Below are 18939 nucleotides of genomic sequence, written 5' to 3' on the forward strand. Positions count from 1 at the left end.
TGGCATTGACCAATCCTCTGGGGCATGTTGGCGGGGCAAGAAATTTCATTTGCTTGCTTTTATCAAAACTCCGTTTGACAGAAAAAAAAGACTTGACCGTTATCAGACAAACAGGACAAACAAAAAAGGTTTCGAAGTGGCGGACCTTGAACGTAAGCAGGCGTCGGAGAAGCAAAAGGCGCTTAAATCATGGTCAGTTGAAGGAGTTGGGGTCAGGGGCATGCCAATAGTAATTATGTATATGTGCAATTTGTTTATTGAGGCACAACCCACATCAAAGTCAAAAGTATTTTAAACTGTAGTACTCGTAGAAGAGTTAATACGATTTCTTGCAATTTAATGCAACGCCCACAAATTATAAATCCATTTTTGCAATTAATACAAATATTGATTGTGGCAAGCCGCAAAGCTTACAAATAGCACAACATTAAGTTCAATTTCAATCGGTTTGTATATACGTGTGTGTGTTTGTTGTTCATTCTTCGACAATAATTTCACAATTTATTGGAAATGAATGGTCATATCGATACTTATTGTAAACAAGTTTGGCAAATTTCAATTGCTTTTATTCCAATTCATGTTCATTTCCTTCAGTATATTTTAGTGCCAAGTATAAGAACAACAACAATGTTGACATCATGTGCTGTGCTGACAGCAAAATTGTATCGAATTTTCTTTCTTCTCTTGTGGCTCTAAAGTGCGCAGCTCATTGCATTGTTTTCAATTGTAAGGAATTCAATTTAAGGGCTGCTTACAAGCTATTTTACGGAACTGCTGCGCATTTGACGGCCACGTTGTGAACATTGTAAACGTGGCGTATGCGTAATCTGATATATACAACAAAGAACGCTTCAATCTCATCAATGTTATCAGCCAGCTAAGTTTCGACTACAGGCAACAAAATTGTGAATTGTTGTCATTTAATTGTAATTAGTCTTGCCTTGCCACTTAACAATCGAGTAAGCAAGCAAGCCAGTCAGTCAGTCAGTCAGTCAGTCTGCCAGTCAATCAGTGGGATGTGCATTTTGTACATCAGTTTCAAGGAAAAACTTTTAAGCGGAAACACGCGCTGACTGAACTTTCACTTTGGGTTGTGGCGACTTTCAGCTGCCACAGTCGCACAGGAAATGAGTAAAAACTCAAAAGTGACTTAAGCGCATCCGCATCCCCGACATCCAGTTGTAGTGACCGACTTGTCAAATTATTGACACCGTCACCAATTCTCCAGCTTTCTCTTACTTGTGTGTATATTGAGTGGAACGAAGCGCTTAAGCAAATCAGCTTAGGATACTTTTCTACTATAAGTACAGCGTGGGAGCACCATTAAAGAGCAGACCTTCAAAACTTTTAAAGCAAAATCTAATACTGAACGCCATTCTGGCTTATCGCCACTTTATGCTTGTGCGCAACTTTCTTCCACCGAGAAAAAAGTACAAAAAATAACTGTCTTTAAAGTGCGACCAATTTTTGACTCAACAGTTTTCGAGGAAATCACGTACCAGGCAGCAAATTGTGCTGTCGGCTACACGAGGGTGAATCAAAGTCGTGAGTGAACCATAAGATGCTCACAAGAGCGTTAGCATAAAAATAACGCTACAAGGCAATAACATTTCAAACATAAAAATTATTTGACATTTTTACGAGTATGTACTTTTATCCTAAATTATAAGCATGCAATATGTATTTAGAATGAGATGAAATATACTCAGTTTTTTTAATAAAACATTTTTAAGTTAATAATTTGAAACACATCGTAATTTTGGATTACTTTTGTTTAGCAGCGCACAACTAATAGCTTTCTTTGTCGCCCATGAAAGTTCGATAATTCAGACACCTGCTAGTTTGGATAACGCATATACGCACAACCCTTTATTTATCAATTCGGAAGGTTTAATATTTCTGACACTTCATAGTTGTTTTAACTTGCTAGTTTGCACATGTATTTCATTTCATTGTAAGCTATAAATTCTTGACAAACAGAATATCACAAGCAAAAATTCACTGGGAAGACTAGGACATATTCAGATACGCATTAGTGATTAAATCATTACCTTTTCATGAATAACTTTATCTACATATTTATACATATACAAGTATATACATATATTCTTAATCAGAATGGCGAGAGAAATGGATTTGCACATGTCCGTCCGACTGTTTGTATGAACACCTGAATTTCGAAAATGGCTCAGCCCATATTGACCAAACTTGGTATGTAGGCTCTTCTTATCTCCAGGCAACACGTATTTATTTTATTTTTCCCCTCCATAATTTCAAAGCAACGAATACATAAAAAACTTGGACACGTGAATAATATATAATTCCCTACTTTGTTTCAAATTTTATCCAAATCGGCCAATTCGAAGTATTGTAAAATAATTTCACTTCAGCACTACGCCACCAAATCGCAGGATTTTCGATGAACTCCTTAGGTTAGTACTCTTATATACTTAGTATGGTAAAGACCCTTTTTATATGGCTTTTTTATTATTAATTTTTTCATGTGCAAAGGTTTTATAAACTGCCCTCGCACACTTCTATATATACAAGTATATATATGGGTGATATGTATTAAGATATGATATTATGTAAAAGAATGACGAAGGCAAGAGCTTCCATTTGCATATTTTATAAATGAAAAGATGTTGCTATTTTTAGCATTGCTGAAAATGTTATTTAGACGTCAGACTGGGCTGACCACCAAGCAACTTTCAACTTCATGACTTTAAGTAAAATCACTTGTGCGTTCGCTGGAAGCGTTTGTGTGTTACCAACTGCCATAAACTAGCTGATAAGTGTATTTGAGCATAAGAATGCCAGTGTGTGTGTGTGTGTGTGTGTGTGAGTTTGTGACTGTGACGACAATACAAAACTTAAAGAACACCCACACGACCACTCACAAGGCTGAAAGCAATACGCAGTTTTGTGTTCTTTTACTCTATCCACAAACAGTATACTGAATAGTTTCGTAACGTGTGTAACATGCAGAAGAAATCGAGGCAAACCCAAAGATGTAGTTTTTTTTGACCAGCATAAGCAAATGACCGTCCATATATCTGCTTATTTTTTGCCTTTTGTTCTATGCATATAGAATCAATATCAAAGATTCGTTTCGACATTAGTATATATACTAATTAAAAGTTCTTTTTGAACGTATGCACATAATCCGCGAAAGGAGCTTTAAGTTGTTGCAGTTGAATGTGAGTTGCAAAAAAGGGGTGTTGATCTATGCAGAAGCAAAAAATAGAAGCAAATGAACTTGTGATGAGGATGTCCGTCATACTATGGATTTAGTTTGGAATGTGGAAATTTTAAATGACCATGCATTTAGTTCAGGAAAATACTGGATTCTACAACACGATAATTATTGAAGGACTTAATTCAGACTGTTCTCCTCTGGCCTCCCCAAAGCCCCGAACTTAATATCTTTGCAAATGTTTGGGCCATCAGGTAAGAATCGCAATACAATGATACAATAATTAAAATAGGAAATATTTGGTCAAATTGATTTTTTAATTTGCCTTTTCCAGCCATAATGCAGACAGTTATTAACGAGTAGGGTAATATCAGTTAAGTAATTAAGTAATACTAATTAAGTAACCATCCAAATCAAAATTACAAATGAATCAAAAAGTTGAGCGTAAAGGGTATACAAGAGTGAGGAGAGTGTGTTTGTGGCGGTTGAGATTTTTGCTTTTGGGCTGCTTGCATTGCATTGCCAACATTTTTGTGCGTTGCTGCTGAATTATGAACACACGTTAACAATTCCGACAACCACAATAACACACGCAACAACCACTACGACATCAACAACCACTTGGAACTGCACAAAAACGTGATCATCTACATGGCTGCCAAAAACTGCTGTCTCTGTGCCAGGATTTTCTCTTTTAGCCCACACATTTATATTATTCTTGGCTTACGCAAAACGTGAATAAGAGTCGTGTGCTGTTTGCCATCAGCCAGCAGTTGGCGCTCCATTGTCTCTGTTGTCGCAGCTGAGCGCCATGCAGGCGGCCATACTAAGACGCAGACATACGGGGAGGCATTCAGACACAGGGCGGGAGGGGAATGGCTTAGCGACAAATGCAGAGAAAATAACTTTGCTGGCAACTGTGCCACACATTGCCTGCACTTTGGAAAAATGTCAAAATGTGCTCCATGAAAGGCGCGTGGGAAAATGCGCATTGCTTGAAAGGTTACTCCGCCCACACAACACATTTCGGGGCACCATATCCATGGCATTTTCAAAACTCGTTGCACTACTTAACAGTAATTTCGATGCCACCCAATTGCCAATAGTCCAATTAATTAATTACAATCGCTTTTCTCACACATTCTCATGTGGAGAGCAAGAGCTGCACAGACTTGTAAAAGGAATTGTTTGTTACTAAGTGATAGTAATTGCACTTTTAAATGTTGCTAATAAATAGTTAACAAATTCAAGTGTCAATAAATGAGTATTTCTTAAGTACCAGCACTCGAAACATGGTCCTAATTTAGTTTACGTTACCGCGGGAGCCTGCTTGCGTTTTTGAATAGAGAAGCAATCGGGGCGCAATCCAAATGCCCTGACCAGTCATTTAACGTTTTCCTTGGCATCTTATATTTAACGTCTTATACTCTTCCTATATGTAAATATGTGTATTAAGAAAGCTGCGTTTTTATATTATTCGCAAAAAAAAACAACTATTTTTTGTTTACTACATTAATAACAAGAGAGAACGCTACAGTCGAGCAAGCCCGACAGTGTAATACCCTGTACCCAGGTAAACTTCCGTCATTGAGTTATATGCGCCCATAGCAGCAGCAAAAAGAGGAAGAAGAAGAGCGAACTTGTTGCTGCAGTTCTGGGAGGTTGTACTGGCGAGAATTTGTTTCGCTAATAACTTTTCTTAGAATTGACCGAATTAAATAAAATTTTGAACAACAGTAGATATAAATTATGTGTGCAAAGTTTGGTTTAGGTAGCATTTGAAATGTGGACGCTATTGACGAAATTCTGTAGCGGGGGAAGGGGGGGGGGGGGGGGGGGGGGGGGGGGGTATTCCAAAAAATAAAATAAACTCGTCCTTTCTCGGACCTAGGAGAATCTGGATGCCAACTTTGGTTATTCTAGCTTTTATAGTTTCTGAGATCCTCGCGTTCATCCAGACGGACAGACGGACGGACAGACGGACGGACGGACGGACATGTCTAGATCGATTTCTCTCGTCATGCTGATTCAGAATATATATACTTTATGGGGTCGGAGATGCTTCCTTCTGCATGTTACATACTTCGCACAAACCTAATATACCCTTTTTACCCTACGGGTACGGGGTATAAAAATCATGAGAATCGGCTGCAATTTTGTCAACTAGTGTAGTTCGACCCGGTGGCCATTTTGTGCTGTTATATGCGACCGATATTCGTAGATTTATGCAACAATTTTATGTTATGCCCACCGATTTATCAGAGAACCCAAAACTAAAAATAAAACCAAACTCATTTGTCTGCCATGTAAATAATTTGTAAATCAAACCGATATAAAATTCGACTGCTAAGGAAACAAAAATAACAACAACAACAACAACCACAGCACACGCACTGAGACAAATGGGACTGCCATTTTGTTGGCCTTAGTCAAAACATATCCGCGTCGAGTTGATGACATTGCCTGGCAATCGTAAACTCGATAAAGGAAATTAGAAGGGGGGGCCGCCGAGTAGGCATTGAAATTGAACTTCACACCCACACATGCAAACACACACACACACATATGGATAGGAGAAGCTACAAACCGTATGTGTTTGTTGAAGCGTGTCTCGAGTGGCAAGTGCCCTCCATTGTCTGATTGTGTGTGTGTGAATTTAATTCAGCTATGAAAGCGAGTTTTCACGCACACGAGTTTACCCAAAATACACAAAAGGAAGGACTTCTTCACTGCTCTGTAGGTGGCTTAAACATGCAAATCTTCAAGAGGCGCAATATGTTTCGTTTTTTTAATGCGCCTCTCTGCGTTGTAAAGGCGAGAAAAAACGAAACAGACACCACGCTCCACATGTAATTTGTTGTTTGTGTAGAGATTTTACAATTTGTGGCATGCACAGCAATAAATTGATTAGCTTTAAATTTATGCGTTTCGATTAACGACGCCTGCCAATGCCCTCAAAGCATACAAATACAATATATACTATATACATATTTGTATACACTGCTCAACATTTGAATGGGAACATTGTTATTTGAATAAAAGTATATGAAGATTTATCTTTTGCTTTCGGGATCAGTTGAAACTAAACCCCTCTATTTGATTCGCTAATCGTAATATCCTGATCTCTGAGGCATTATAGGTGGAACAATCTTAAGAATTGGTGGAAGAGGTGAAAAGTGCTCTACTGCAGTATATAATTTGCTTCAAAATCGACCGAAGAATGGAAATAACACGAAAGCAACAAGTCTGCAAATAAGACTTGTTTCAATAGTAACGAGTTTTATTTGAAGTGCAACACTTAAAGAGATTCAATTGAAGATTGCTTGATGAAAATCAAGCATACAAGTATTGAAAGTTAAAGTCGTGCCAGTCCGTCACTTGGCCTACAGGCACCCTCTTATATTTTATATTTATATTATATTTTACCCATTTTTAAATAATTCGAAATTTCGGTTGTTCTTAATCCGGTGACCAGCATTGTACATAAAGTACATACTCATATATGTAGCTTTCCTCGCATTGTGTTTGTTTGGGTGTTGTGGGCGTGTCTGACTAAATTATTGACATTAATTTCAATCAACTACGTCACGACGAATGACTCCTCGACGCAGTTGAACAAGTCACGTACATTATTGTCGAAGTTAAGTATTTAGTGTGTAAGCATGTAGAAGGTATGACAAATAAATAACTCAACTTTTTCACAATATTAATCATACGCAACGTGTGCCAACGACATTCAATGTTGTGGTAAACAACAAGCCCAACAATTAGTCTAGACAACAGCTGTGACTGTCATGTCGTGATAAGCCGGCGGCTTTAGACCGGCAACCGATTTGCATTGCTTGCCAAATTTTTAAACCAGGATTTGTATCATCCAACGGTTCAGGGACAACGTTAATCGGACAGCCTAATTAGAATAAACCACTCCATATTTTATCAAATTCAAATACCGAAAGCGCAAGAAAACGAAAAGCGGACCACAATATGGTAAGCCAACATTTTGTAGTTAATTAGCGTAGACAGTCTGATTGAGTAGCTTTGGCTTACCATTTACTCGTACTTGTATGTATTGTCGTAGATATTTGAATTTGTTTTGTGGCTTAGAATAAAATTAACGACTTGTCACTGGTTATCTAAGCAATGGCATGGGCTTACAGTTATAATTCGAAATAATAATAAGTTCATAGGATTACATTGTAGCTTTGAAATGTGCAGAAAGGTAGACGAATTAATGTCGAGAAAATTTGTCTAAAACGCCTCGTTGCAAGAAAAAATGAATTAATCTGCTCGTAAAATTTGTTGTTGCTTTATTTTTGTGAGTTTGGCCCACTAGATTAGATTCTAGAATTTCATTCAAATGTTCTTGCTGGCTTTTACCGTTTGGTCTAAGCTATGGTCGCCAGACAGTTTTATTAAATATAACAAGAATGGAAAGCTATAGTCGAACGGAAAACGTTCAACTTTTAAATCCCCTATACCCTATAATTTTCGAATTTGAGTAAAATAAAATAAATGACCAGAGTTATGAACTATCTCTTAAAACGGGGGAGTGGGGAGTGCATCAGGGAAAAACACAAGCTAGTACTTTTCTGTCTTAGGAAAATCTGGATACCAAGTCTGGTTTATATATTGGTTAATATGCGTCTAACTTCCAAAGATGCGACAACTCTTCCCTCTTAAGGAGAGCTAATACACAGCAGTTGTTCCCAGAAAATATCAACCATGTACAAGTTTAACGTTACTCGGAGAAGATTAGAATGGAATTAAACTGGTAACCAGATAATTGCATTTTGAAAATATTCTATACATACTCCTAGATAAATTACCCCGTGGAAACACCTGACAAAGGAATATTAAATTAATTCTTCAATAGAGCCAATATGAACATCGAAGATAACTACACTATTTCATATACGTATAGTAGTAAATATAAAATTCAACAGTACACGAAGAGTGCAGGAAAAATGTGGACTCTAAATTTTATTTGAGCCACTTTATCGATCAAACCTCTAGACGAGGCGTTTCCTATTGATTTCAGTCATTTTTTAGCTTGCTTAGCTATATTGTGTATATATACACAGATTACATATATAGTATATATCATTGATAAGCATCACGAACAGTTGAATTTGTGGCATGCTATGTATGTTGGCATTATCTGAAATTGCAATCTACTGTTAAGGAAGCCACAAAAAGAAATTCCGAATTTGAGGCAAGACGCTGGCCTGCCGTCCGTGCGGCCTCACGAACAATGTTGTCATTAAATCAAGAGCCATGGCAATTAAAACTTCATTTATTATAAAGACGAGAAAATTGCAAAAGGAATGTGCAGAAACGAGCTCAATGAGCGCATTTGCAGTTCGTTGCACAATTGCCCAGAACGGCCTTAATAATGTTTGGATGCTGAAAAACTTTGCTCTGCTTAAGAGCGTAACGCTAACTTGGCCATGAAGATGGCATCATGAAGAAGTATGGAGAGTGGTCTGAAACAGCAGACAGGCTAGCTGACATTTAAAGTTCGTCCCAGAACATAAGAAGCAGGCACGCTGATCAGCACTTGGCCCGGATATCTAACGACATAGTGCATCAAAGTAGAAAAGTTGCGGCCAGAGTTCTGCACTGGGCGGCAATTAAAAACAACTGACGTTGTAATAAACAAATGAAAACTATTTAATTAAAATGTAATCCAAATAAAAAAACTTAAAGCACATATAAATCGCAGCACTAACAAAAAGCATGCCCATACTTATGTAAGTACAGTCAAAACTTAATAAAATCGAAAGAAAATGAAGCAGGAATTCATTAAGGAGAAAAATTTATATTAAAAAGAAATTACATTTACTTAAAATATAATGTTATTTTATTTACATGAAAAATAATAGTAATTAATACACACAATAAATGAATTCCTTTTTCTAAGATAATAATTATTAAATGTTTACACCTCATGTGTTTTTCTAATATATCTTACAAATTGCAAAACAAGACGGTACTTTTAATTTTTTGTTGCCAGCCGCAAAACAATCAGCAACAGATGTGCAACTACACATTCGCAACGAAAGCGAGCGTCACTCTCTTAAGCGAATATAAGAGCATACATTAGAAAAACTGTTATACAGTATAAATTGCTTAGCTGCATGAAATTTTCTTTTGGCAGCATTAAAAGATAATTTGATATTAAAATTACGTTTGGTGCATCCAAATTAACAGTCTTTTGGAGCTAAGCGCCTCATATCGGCTATAATTTTTTCTATGAAAAATAAATTTAGCAGCGCCATCTATGAATTTTTGTTCAAAAATTAGTACACATTGTCATTATATACTGAATATAAAAGGATTCAGTATATAATGACAATGTGTACATATTTTTTTACAACCGTTTATTGTTTTGATCGCGTGGTTTGAGTTTGTAGAAGGATATAAAAATATTACATTTTCTACCAAATGCAACCTCTAGACCAAGTTCACTCAAAGTGGAGTAAAGAAGCATATTGGTAAAAATAAAAATAAAAAAAATAAAAAATAAACAATGTGATATATGTACATAGATATGTATGTTAAAAAATATGTATTTATGCACATACTTGTATGTATAATAACCAACAGCATATGCAAACCGCAAGAGATACAAATTTTAGTTAAAAAATTACACTGTATATGATTTGTATTCCATAAATAACACACTAATTAAAAATAAGACGAACTCAGACTATGACTTCTCTTACGATAAGTAGGAGGTACTCTTAAATATATGTATGTATGAGTATACATACATACATCTGTATGTTATACTGTTATTCGTGTTCGTTTTAACAAATGGTCAATGTAAAACGCAATAAATTAATGATTACTTACGCATATGTACATCAATATCCATTTAATTAAGTTTTATTTATGTATATTTAATTTTAATAATGCACAAACACTTTAACCAAAAAACTTGAAAAAAAGACAAAAAGAATGGCGGCGTATGTATGTATGTACAGGCGCGTTTTGCCGACAATACGATTTATATAAAACGCACTTAATATACATACATATGTACAACGATATCATTAAAATGATACTTATTTAATAATAATATTTCAATTAAGAAAATAAACATTTTTTATTATTTCTCTGCAATCAAACCGGCAAACGACACGACGCGCTCAACAAATCAAAGAAAACTAAGCCTATAAAGTAGCTGCACAAGCACGCTCTCATGAATGCTCTCTTGAGTTGAAAGAGAACGCAGTGAAATAAAAAAAAACAGGCAAATCTAATAAGATAAATAAAAGTAAATCAACTTTTTGGTGCCGAATCTGGCTCACGAAAATGCATGGGCGGGAATATGATAGCAAATTCAGTAAAAATGAACACAATTAATTTGCGCGCATTTAAAGGACCTAATATCTCTATATTTATTATACCACATTTTTAATTAATTTAATTTGTAACAATAAACTTAGTTTATATATGAATCTAACAAATTTGATCTAATAACGTTTGCATGCGCTCCCCATTGCTGTGATCCTTCCGACGCCCAATTGCAAAAGCCGATTTACAGCAGTGAATTTTTATTCTTTGCTTTTACTTTACATTCTCAAAGAGAGCATTCCAACATTTTATATACATACATACATATGTATATACATATTAATATTTTATTTTTATAATGCACAAGCACTTAAACCACAAAACTTGAAAAAAAAAATTGCGACGTATATACATACGTACATAGACAAACGCGATTAAGCGGCAATACGGTGTATATAAAGCGCACCCTCATATGCAACGAAGCAACATTAAAAGGACACTTGTTTAATAATAATATTTCGATTAAGAATAGACACATTTTTTATTATTTTTCTGTAATTAAACCGGCAGGCGACGCGACGCGCTCAACACATCAAAGAAAACTAAGCCTATGAAGTAGCTGTACAAACTCCTGAATGCTCTCTTTTGACTTGAAAGAGAACGCAGCAAAATAAAAAATACAAAAAAACATGCAAATTAAATAAGATTTATAACAGTATGGATGTGGATATTATAGCAATAAGGGCTTAATATATGCACATATGTACATTAACTAACTAAAAAAAAAACAAAAATGAACACAATTAATTTGCACGTTTTCATAAAATGCGCTCGCAAATGTAGTTGCAAAAGTTGATTTACAGCTATGATTTTTTATTTTTTCCTTTTTCTTTACATTCTCTAAGAGAGCGGCTCTGGCAGCTGCAGAGAAAGGCTTGGATTTTTTCACGTCTCGCCGTTGCTCAGTGGAGTTGCCAATAACGACTAAAAAATGTTTAGTTTAAACATAATATCAATTAAAATATTTTATTCAATTTATTATATTTTTATGTCAACAAACAATAGTGATATTTATACTTACTCCCATGTATATGTGTGTGTATGCATAATTGTCAATGTACTTGTAAAATCTGCAAAATAAATGTTAAACAATGTGTCATTGCTCCGCGATTTTTGTGCACTGCATGTGTCCACACACATACATATATGTATACATAGCTATGTATGTACTTACATAAGTGTACATAGTAGATTTATGTTTATTGATATTTGCGTATACATATGCGTGTATAGGTAGATGGATATGTATATAAATATGTGTACAGATGTATATACTTATGTACATAGATAATTTTTAAATCTATTGAGCTTTCAGAAATATACATCGATTTTTAGTAGAAAGGATCAAAACGTATCTGTATTGACATGAGTATGTATTTGTAAGTACGCAGTGATTTAAGTGTAACACCTTTTAAATGTATTAGCCTATTCAATTTTTATTTTATTGCTTTCATTAACGTATGTACTTTACATATAGTACTATACGCGTATAATTGTATAAGAGTTCATTTGTTTTTACGTATGTTAGCCAAAACATCGTTTTTACAAAAAAGAAAGACACAAAATACGAGAAAACAGAATTCACTGTACTACTTATGCCGTATGCTTTCATTGTATAACAGTATTCCAATTTGCTAGGAGAATGAAGTTGTGCGAACAAGTTGAACGGTAGGTGGTTGAACGCCCAACTTGTCGCAGCGAAGCAAGAGAAAGATCGCAGTTAGATCCGTAAGAGCAAAAGAGCTTTCGAGCTTTCTTAAAAAATTGTAAGAATAAGAAAACAATTTTTGGGTTTCTTTCATTTGTCAAGCACTTCCATTATTTCTTGCAATTTATTGTGCAAAATTGAGCATAATTGTGATATAATAAATAAAAATATAAATAAGTGCACACAAAGCGGAACTGGAATATTATTAAATAATCATTATATTCATATAATTAATGCATTTTTGAAATATAATTTTTAAAAAATTATGCCATAAATTAAGCCCGATTATATTAACTTATTCCAAGAGTAGGCAATTACTTTGAAAATAAAGGCTTACTTAGTGAAGTTCTTCTGTATTCTCGGAAGTACAAGTAGATGTACAAATTATATATGTATGTACATGCATGCATATATATGTATAGGATGTGGCGCACACATGATTTCAGGTAACGACACCACAGCCTTATGTTACAAAGGCCGTGAACCATTTCAGGGAGGAGCGCATAAAATTTTACAACTTTTGTAATTACAAAATAGTTTTCCTGCGACAAGCACGAACATCGGCAGCTTCGACAACATCGACAGCAACAGGGGCCCATTGCTCAACCAAATGGCGTTTGTATTGGCAATAACGTACACCTACACACACATGCATGGTTCCACCTAGCAAACAGATGCCTTACAGATTTTATTGAGACATTATCAGGCGAAATAAATGCGTACAATTTGCCGCTTTTCGTCGACTTTTATGGGCCGTGTTGTTGACGCCCGCCACAATGAGGCGCCAAAAGGCGTTGACAATGGTCGGCCGACAACCAAGTATGTAGCACTTAGTTTTGCTCAAACCCCAAACAGTCAATAGGTATGTATGAGGGATGACAGTGCGTATACGCAATGTGCTTATTATACAATCTAGTCTAGGCAGATTGTCCAAGTTGCTGGCTGCCACTGTCACTTTTATGGCCCATAGCCTGAAGCATGAAAACCATATTTTTTGCTCTTTGATTTTCGCCATTCATTGCACAGACAAATTTACGCAGCCCCCGGCCCAATTAATTGGGCCATAAAAGGCACTCTCACACACACACCGACACAAACAAATTAAACCGAAATGAAAATAAAACAAAAATATCTTTGCCAACACAGAAGCATCAGCAGAAAAATAACAAAAACCAAAAAAAAAAAAAAAAAAAAAAAAAAATAAGAAAAGCAATGTCAAAATATTTGCCAAAGTTGCCTGCCACTTGACACCTTGACAGAGTTGAGAGACAAGTCCGATGCCTTGCCCATGGTGAGGGTGTATTTCTATGTGTGAGTGTGTGTGTGTGTGTGTGTGCACACCAACAAATAAACACATAGGTAAATATTTACAAAGGACACAAACAATATATTTTCTAGGTACAGAGAGAGGTTTCGCGAAAGTGTCAAACTCGGAGCAGCATCCATAGCTCGGCGACAGGTTCCCCGCTTGTTCCCCAGACTTGTTGGCGTCTTTTTCGTGTTTATTCAAAATGAATTTGAAGCACTTAATAAAATATTAACAGTGGCGGCGGCAGCAACAGGACGACGCTGCCACTGTCGACAACACAGTTCATGGCGCCAACCAACAGAAGCTGAAATTCCAGTCGTGTAGAAAAATGGTGCAAATGGTTGTGGCCGGGTGGAAATGGAGGTCGAGATGGAGGTGGAAATGGAGGTTAAGGGAGAGAAGGGGATAGACGACAGCTCTAAAGGCCAAAAAGCACGTTTATCCAGCTCCCAACACACTTACAAACTGTGCTCATACATGCATATTGATGAAAATCTATGTGTATATATGTATGTGTGTACAGTGGCTCCCAATATATTTTATAGTGCTTGCAGAGTTTGAACAACAATAATGGGGATGTGGCATACAATGGCAGGAGTGCTTGTCAAATTTCCTGCGAATACGCGCAAAGCAGGGCGCAGCCCGCAACCCTTAATCTTTATTCTAAAGTCGTTTTGAGGGTTAACGAAGTTAGAACGCCTAAGATATTACCCCAAAACTTTGCAAGATAGCGAATGCAAATGTTGACTGCTCGTATCTTTAATCAGAACCCTAGCAAGTCGCGCCAAGCTCTTGCCCCAACCATGAAACAAACACATCAAATTTACCTCCAATGCTACATAAAGAGATAGTATTTGTAACCAGCATACAATAAATGAATAATCCAAAAAAACATCGTATATACTCTTATTATTTTAAGAGAAATTAAAACAAAAAAAAAGAGGGTAAGAAATCCATTTTTGAAATCGAAAAAGAACTGTGGGGCTCGTACTCTTCTTTTGAATCAACGAAACGAAATGAAAACACGGTTCATGCTACCTACTTTTAATTTAATTTCTTACAACAGCAAATGGGTCTAAGCCACCGCATTTTTGGCTGTGTAGGTGGCTAAGCAACGTGAAGTGGAAGGAATTTTAATATTTTAATGGCAATTCAGTCTGTTTATTAAAAACATGTTTAAGCAGAGTTACTTCCACGAATCCAAAGCGCGGGTGTAGCCAATTAAATTTGTTAACCATTTTTCAATACCTATAAAATGAGAAAAGAAAAAATTGCATAAAACAACAAGAAAAGTCGCCTACGGACTATCAAGCATCCTTGCTTGGATGCTCTTCCCGGAAAAGTACAAGGTTTGTCAGTTTGTAACGGCCAGAAGGAAGAATGGTGGACCAGATGTTACAGTTATAAAGTACAAACTGTAGCGCTACTGCGCGGCTTCATTTTGACAGAAACTATCATCGAACTATGGCCCAAGAATCGACAGTTGACGATCTTGGGTACTTTTTGATTTCCAATTGAACTTCAATCTTCATATCTCTCAGTAAAACTAAGGGTATACTTGGACTTAGCTAAAATGAGACTTCTCTGAAATGCTATATTCTTGAATACTGATCATGCTTTTAGTGTCAGCACTATAGAAAGCATCAGGAACGTATTGAGTCTGGCCAGAAATTCCAGCCAGACTTTTGCTTCTAAGTCTTCCAGCATTAACAATGCTTAGGACTGTTCTTGGTATAGTTTTTCTTAACAGGTTGGTTATTGGTAATCTAGACTCTTCTTTGTAGACTTTTCTTTGTAATCGTTTTTGGATTTTGTGTTCAAATTATAATTTATTTCTAACTGTGTTCGTGAATAGAATTTTCGCTATATATATATAAACTCTCTCTCTCTTTTAGAATTAATCCCATCTCTGGGGAATCTCTGCAACATACGGCTGTGGATCGAGGCATAGTACAAGAGAGGAGAGGAGATTTCCTTTTTCCCGAATCCAATTAACTATTAATTTGAATAAAGTTTTCATATTCTACGTAATATTTTTCAGTCGAATAACGCCATCATCGTGTCATTCTTTGATTACTTTTGAGGCTTTCTTATCACTCAGTGCGATATTATACGTATTATCCATTCTACATACATATTTGTTGATGGCCTTGGATGACCAATCACAAAATAAGTAATAAATACTTTCTAATAAAATACAGAGCAATAAAGTTGTGATGCAAGACACAGTGAAGGGTGTATAGCTCCGTCGGAGACGAAGATAACTTTTTAGCTCATCGTATTTATAGATACTCGGAATTTAATGTCTGCCGCAGGGTTCGTGTCAGACATTGCGTCTTGGAGCTTACATATTTTATGTTTACATTTTTATCATACACCACAAATGGTGCACTTAATGTTGGCACCCACGCCTCAAATTATTGCTGGCTTATCGGTACAGACAACAAACAGTTTTCAAATATTAATGCCAATACTTTGTGTATTAACAAGCCAATCATTTGAACCGAAAAAGCTCAGCCATAAAGTTGTGGATAGTCAATGTCTGAAAAATCTAAACTATGGAAGCTATATGATATAGTGAACCGCTTTCGACACAGCTAAACAATATACTGAGACATTATAATTAAATTATAAATACCCAATCAGGATTTAATATTTTAACATATTAAGCAAATTAAAGTTTTTTTTTTGAAGTTTGTTTTTTTTGCAGCTATATAAAATAAAGCGGTTTTATATGGCAAGTCTACATGCCAAGTTTCGTAATCTCAGCTGCTTTGATTCATAAGTTCTCGATGTTCATACAGTCGAACAACGGCACATTTGTATATCGTATTAGAGTAATCATATATGTATGAATATACTGTTCATAGAAGTATGTTCTAATCATATATATTCTGATAATATACGTACCTATAACACGGTTTCTGCAACACTCCATTCAATAACAAATATTTCTTTAAAAATTTGCTATCAAAATTAATTTTTTTAAGTCATCTGTAACCCTTCTCTCTAATTTATACAATCCAACCATTTTTTAGTGCGATTTAAAGGCAACAATTGCGTAATGCCGTGGCGATATTACTGCATCAAATAAATTAACCAAGTAGCTCTTTTTATGGCCACGCTCCTTCAAGTATAGCAATCGATCTAAAAGTATTAGACTCTCAAGTACCGGTGCAAAAGACATACGCAATAAATAGAAGAGCTCCAGGTAATGCCTGTCAACATCACAGGAACGAGCTAGTTCCTCTAATTCTGCCTCTTCCAAAGCACCGAGCCATGTGGCATTCAACTTTTTGGCACACAATTGCACATATTCGTAGAAATTTTGAAACTTTCGCACCTTTCCCACTTGCAATTCATTTTTCAGGTGTGGGGCATGGCGACAGACCAATAATTCGATTAAAGCACGATAATAGAGCGTTATATTTGGCAACTCTTTGGCCGCCTGCGTACGTTCCATAGACTGGGCTGCCAGCATTCGCGCATTTCGACCCAAACACACGTTTCGTTCTCGTAAATAATCGCTTAGCGGAAATCCGTACTCTGTCTGCATATCCATGAGCGCCTTGTTACCAAAGAACTCTTGGTCCGAATAGCGTTCCTTTAGCAGATGGTAACAGCAACCGATGTTGCAGAGAATCTCACAATTGGGCTGTGCATCGAAGACCTGCAGGCAAGTGGCTGCTAAATTTCCACAAGTATGTAGGCCAGTTAGACAAATGCGTTTCATTTTGTCGACCTGCTGCTCTGGAAAGCTTTCATCCAACAAAGCGCATAAGTCTAGCTGCGTCGTAATGAATTTCGATGACGTTTTATAGTTGTCTAGCTTGGGTGCAGGATTTCCACATTCCTTGGTCGCATTTTTTCCACGTCGTTTGGGCGTAATTCCCTGGCCTTGTAGTTCTGCGCGTACCGTTAAGCCGTTCCAGGCTCGCTGTTAAAATAATTGTTTTGAAGAAACATTATGTTTATATTAAAATGTGACAATTTTTTAAGAGAGCCAGACCTAACCTGCAGCTTGCTGTTGCGTGCCAAAGCATTTTCTGTATTTTTGGCATTTGCATCAATTCCAAGCACACGATGATAATATTGCAGTGCCAGGCGTGAGGATAGATAACCCTTTCCATCTCCAGCATCGACAATATAGAAATCATTATCTTGTTTTTTTGAAGCACTTTCTATAAGTTTGTGCACCAAAGCTGCAGTAATTTCAACCTGTTGGCAAAACAATAAATATTAAAAGAAACATTTTTTGGAAAAATAGACTTTAAATATACTTCGTGACATTTTTTGGCGCTCATGAACTCCTTGATGCTTAATGTCGCTTGCTCTGAGTCCGCATCCAGCAATTGCTTCTCCAAATCCTCCACGGTAGTCAGCAACTCGGTGTCTGAGCAAGTCAGGCGTTGCAGCTCGCCAGCCGCCAGAAAGCTGGCAAACTCTGGAAACTGTTGGGTTTGACGGTCCCCTTTCCAGAACAGCGTCTCTATGCACTGCTTCACATCTGTCGCAGTTGGTACTTCTACCCGTAATTTCTGGGGCACAAAATGCTCCCAATGTTCGTCTGTAATATAATTAACCATGTGGCAGTTGACAAAACTCCAGTGAGGCTGCATATATGCTAGCAATCCATCCAGGCGTTGCTGGATCTGCTTAACGTTGCAGGATGTCATCTTAGAAACTGTAATCCTTGCGTCCCGCCGACTCCAAAACACCGCCTGCCGCCTTGGAACGCAACAGAGCTCGGAGCAGCGTATTCTTGCTACGAATCTGTTCCACAGCACCAATAATATCTGCTTCTGGATCGTTGGTGCGCGGAAATTGATCGATTAGTGCACGCAATTGCTCCAATGTCCTCTGCACCTTGCTCGTATGCGGCACCTGTAGTTGCGCCAAGACCTGACCATAAATTGTGCCGATTTCGTTGCCCAGCTCTACGCCCTGTGCATAGCCCAGTTTGTAGCCCTCTTCGTTGCCCTGCTCAAGTCCGTCCTTCAGTCCCTCCTCAAAGCCAAGGCGTGCGTGTTTCTCCTCCGTTAATACTATATCATCAAACAGATCGTTAATATCGCGTGTTTCTACTGGATCGCACATTTTAGCATAGAAATACATTGGCGATTTGTTTGACTGTTACTTATTCACAAGCGCGATTGTGATGATATCGATATCAAAGTGGCATTGCTCACGATAGTGTCATTGTAACGGTTCTAAAAGTTAACGGATTCATTCACACAAGAGCATTCTTATTGTACAAAGATAAATAAAACATTGAGTGGGCAGCAGTTTTTTAAACAGAATCCTCGCATCACAAACTAGGAGACACCCAGAGGAGAGACATTTTTGACAGTGATTTACCAGTGCGAA

The 18939-nt window shown here is 36.8% G+C and overlaps 2 protein-coding genes across 2 annotated transcripts; both read right to left on the reverse strand.

Moving 5' to 3' along the window:
* Positions 1–16495: 16495 nt before the first annotated feature.
* Positions 16496–18281, reverse strand: LOC115622771 (methyltransferase-like protein 25). The gene is made up of 3 exons (XM_030516827.1): positions 17853–18281; positions 17587–17790; positions 16496–17509 (listed from the first exon to the last, which is right to left on the reverse strand). The coding sequence occupies exons 1-3, from the start codon at positions 18246–18248 to the stop codon at positions 16607–16609; spliced, it is 1503 nt and encodes a 500-aa protein (XP_030372687.1). The 5' UTR covers positions 18249–18281; the 3' UTR covers positions 16496–16606.
* LOC115622470 (protein LTO1 homolog) lies at positions 18224–18669 on the reverse strand. Its single transcript, XM_030516414.1, has one exon. The coding sequence runs from the start codon at positions 18667–18669 to the stop codon at positions 18250–18252; it is 420 nt and encodes a 139-aa protein (XP_030372274.1). The 3' UTR covers positions 18224–18249.
* Positions 18670–18939: the final 270 nt, after the last annotated feature.

This window comes from Scaptodrosophila lebanonensis, unplaced genomic scaffold (genome assembly GCF_003285725.1).
Source record: "Scaptodrosophila lebanonensis strain 11010-0011.00,11010-0021.00 unplaced genomic scaffold, SlebRS2 tig00000043-arrow-pilon, whole genome shotgun sequence".
In the NCBI taxonomy this organism is placed as follows: Eukaryota; Metazoa; Arthropoda; class Insecta; order Diptera; family Drosophilidae; genus Scaptodrosophila; species Scaptodrosophila lebanonensis.

Bases quoted from the DNA above. Each gene is read 5' to 3' on its own strand.
- LOC115622771 (XM_030516827.1), bottom strand. From the start codon at position 18,248: ATGACATCCTGCAACGTTAAGCAGATCCAGCAACGCCTGGATGGATTG. The intron at 17,791-17,852 runs GTATATTTAAAG...TTTTGCCAACAG, and splicing joins GCGCCAAAAAATGTCACGAA to GTTGAAATTACTGCAGCTTT. The intron at 17,510-17,586 runs GTTAGGTCTGGC...TTATTTTAACAG, and splicing joins CACGCAACAGCAAGCTGCAG to CGAGCCTGGAACGGCTTAAC.
- LOC115622470 (XM_030516414.1), bottom strand. From the start codon at position 18,669: ATGTGCGATCCAGTAGAAACACGCGATATTAACGATCTGTTTGATGAT.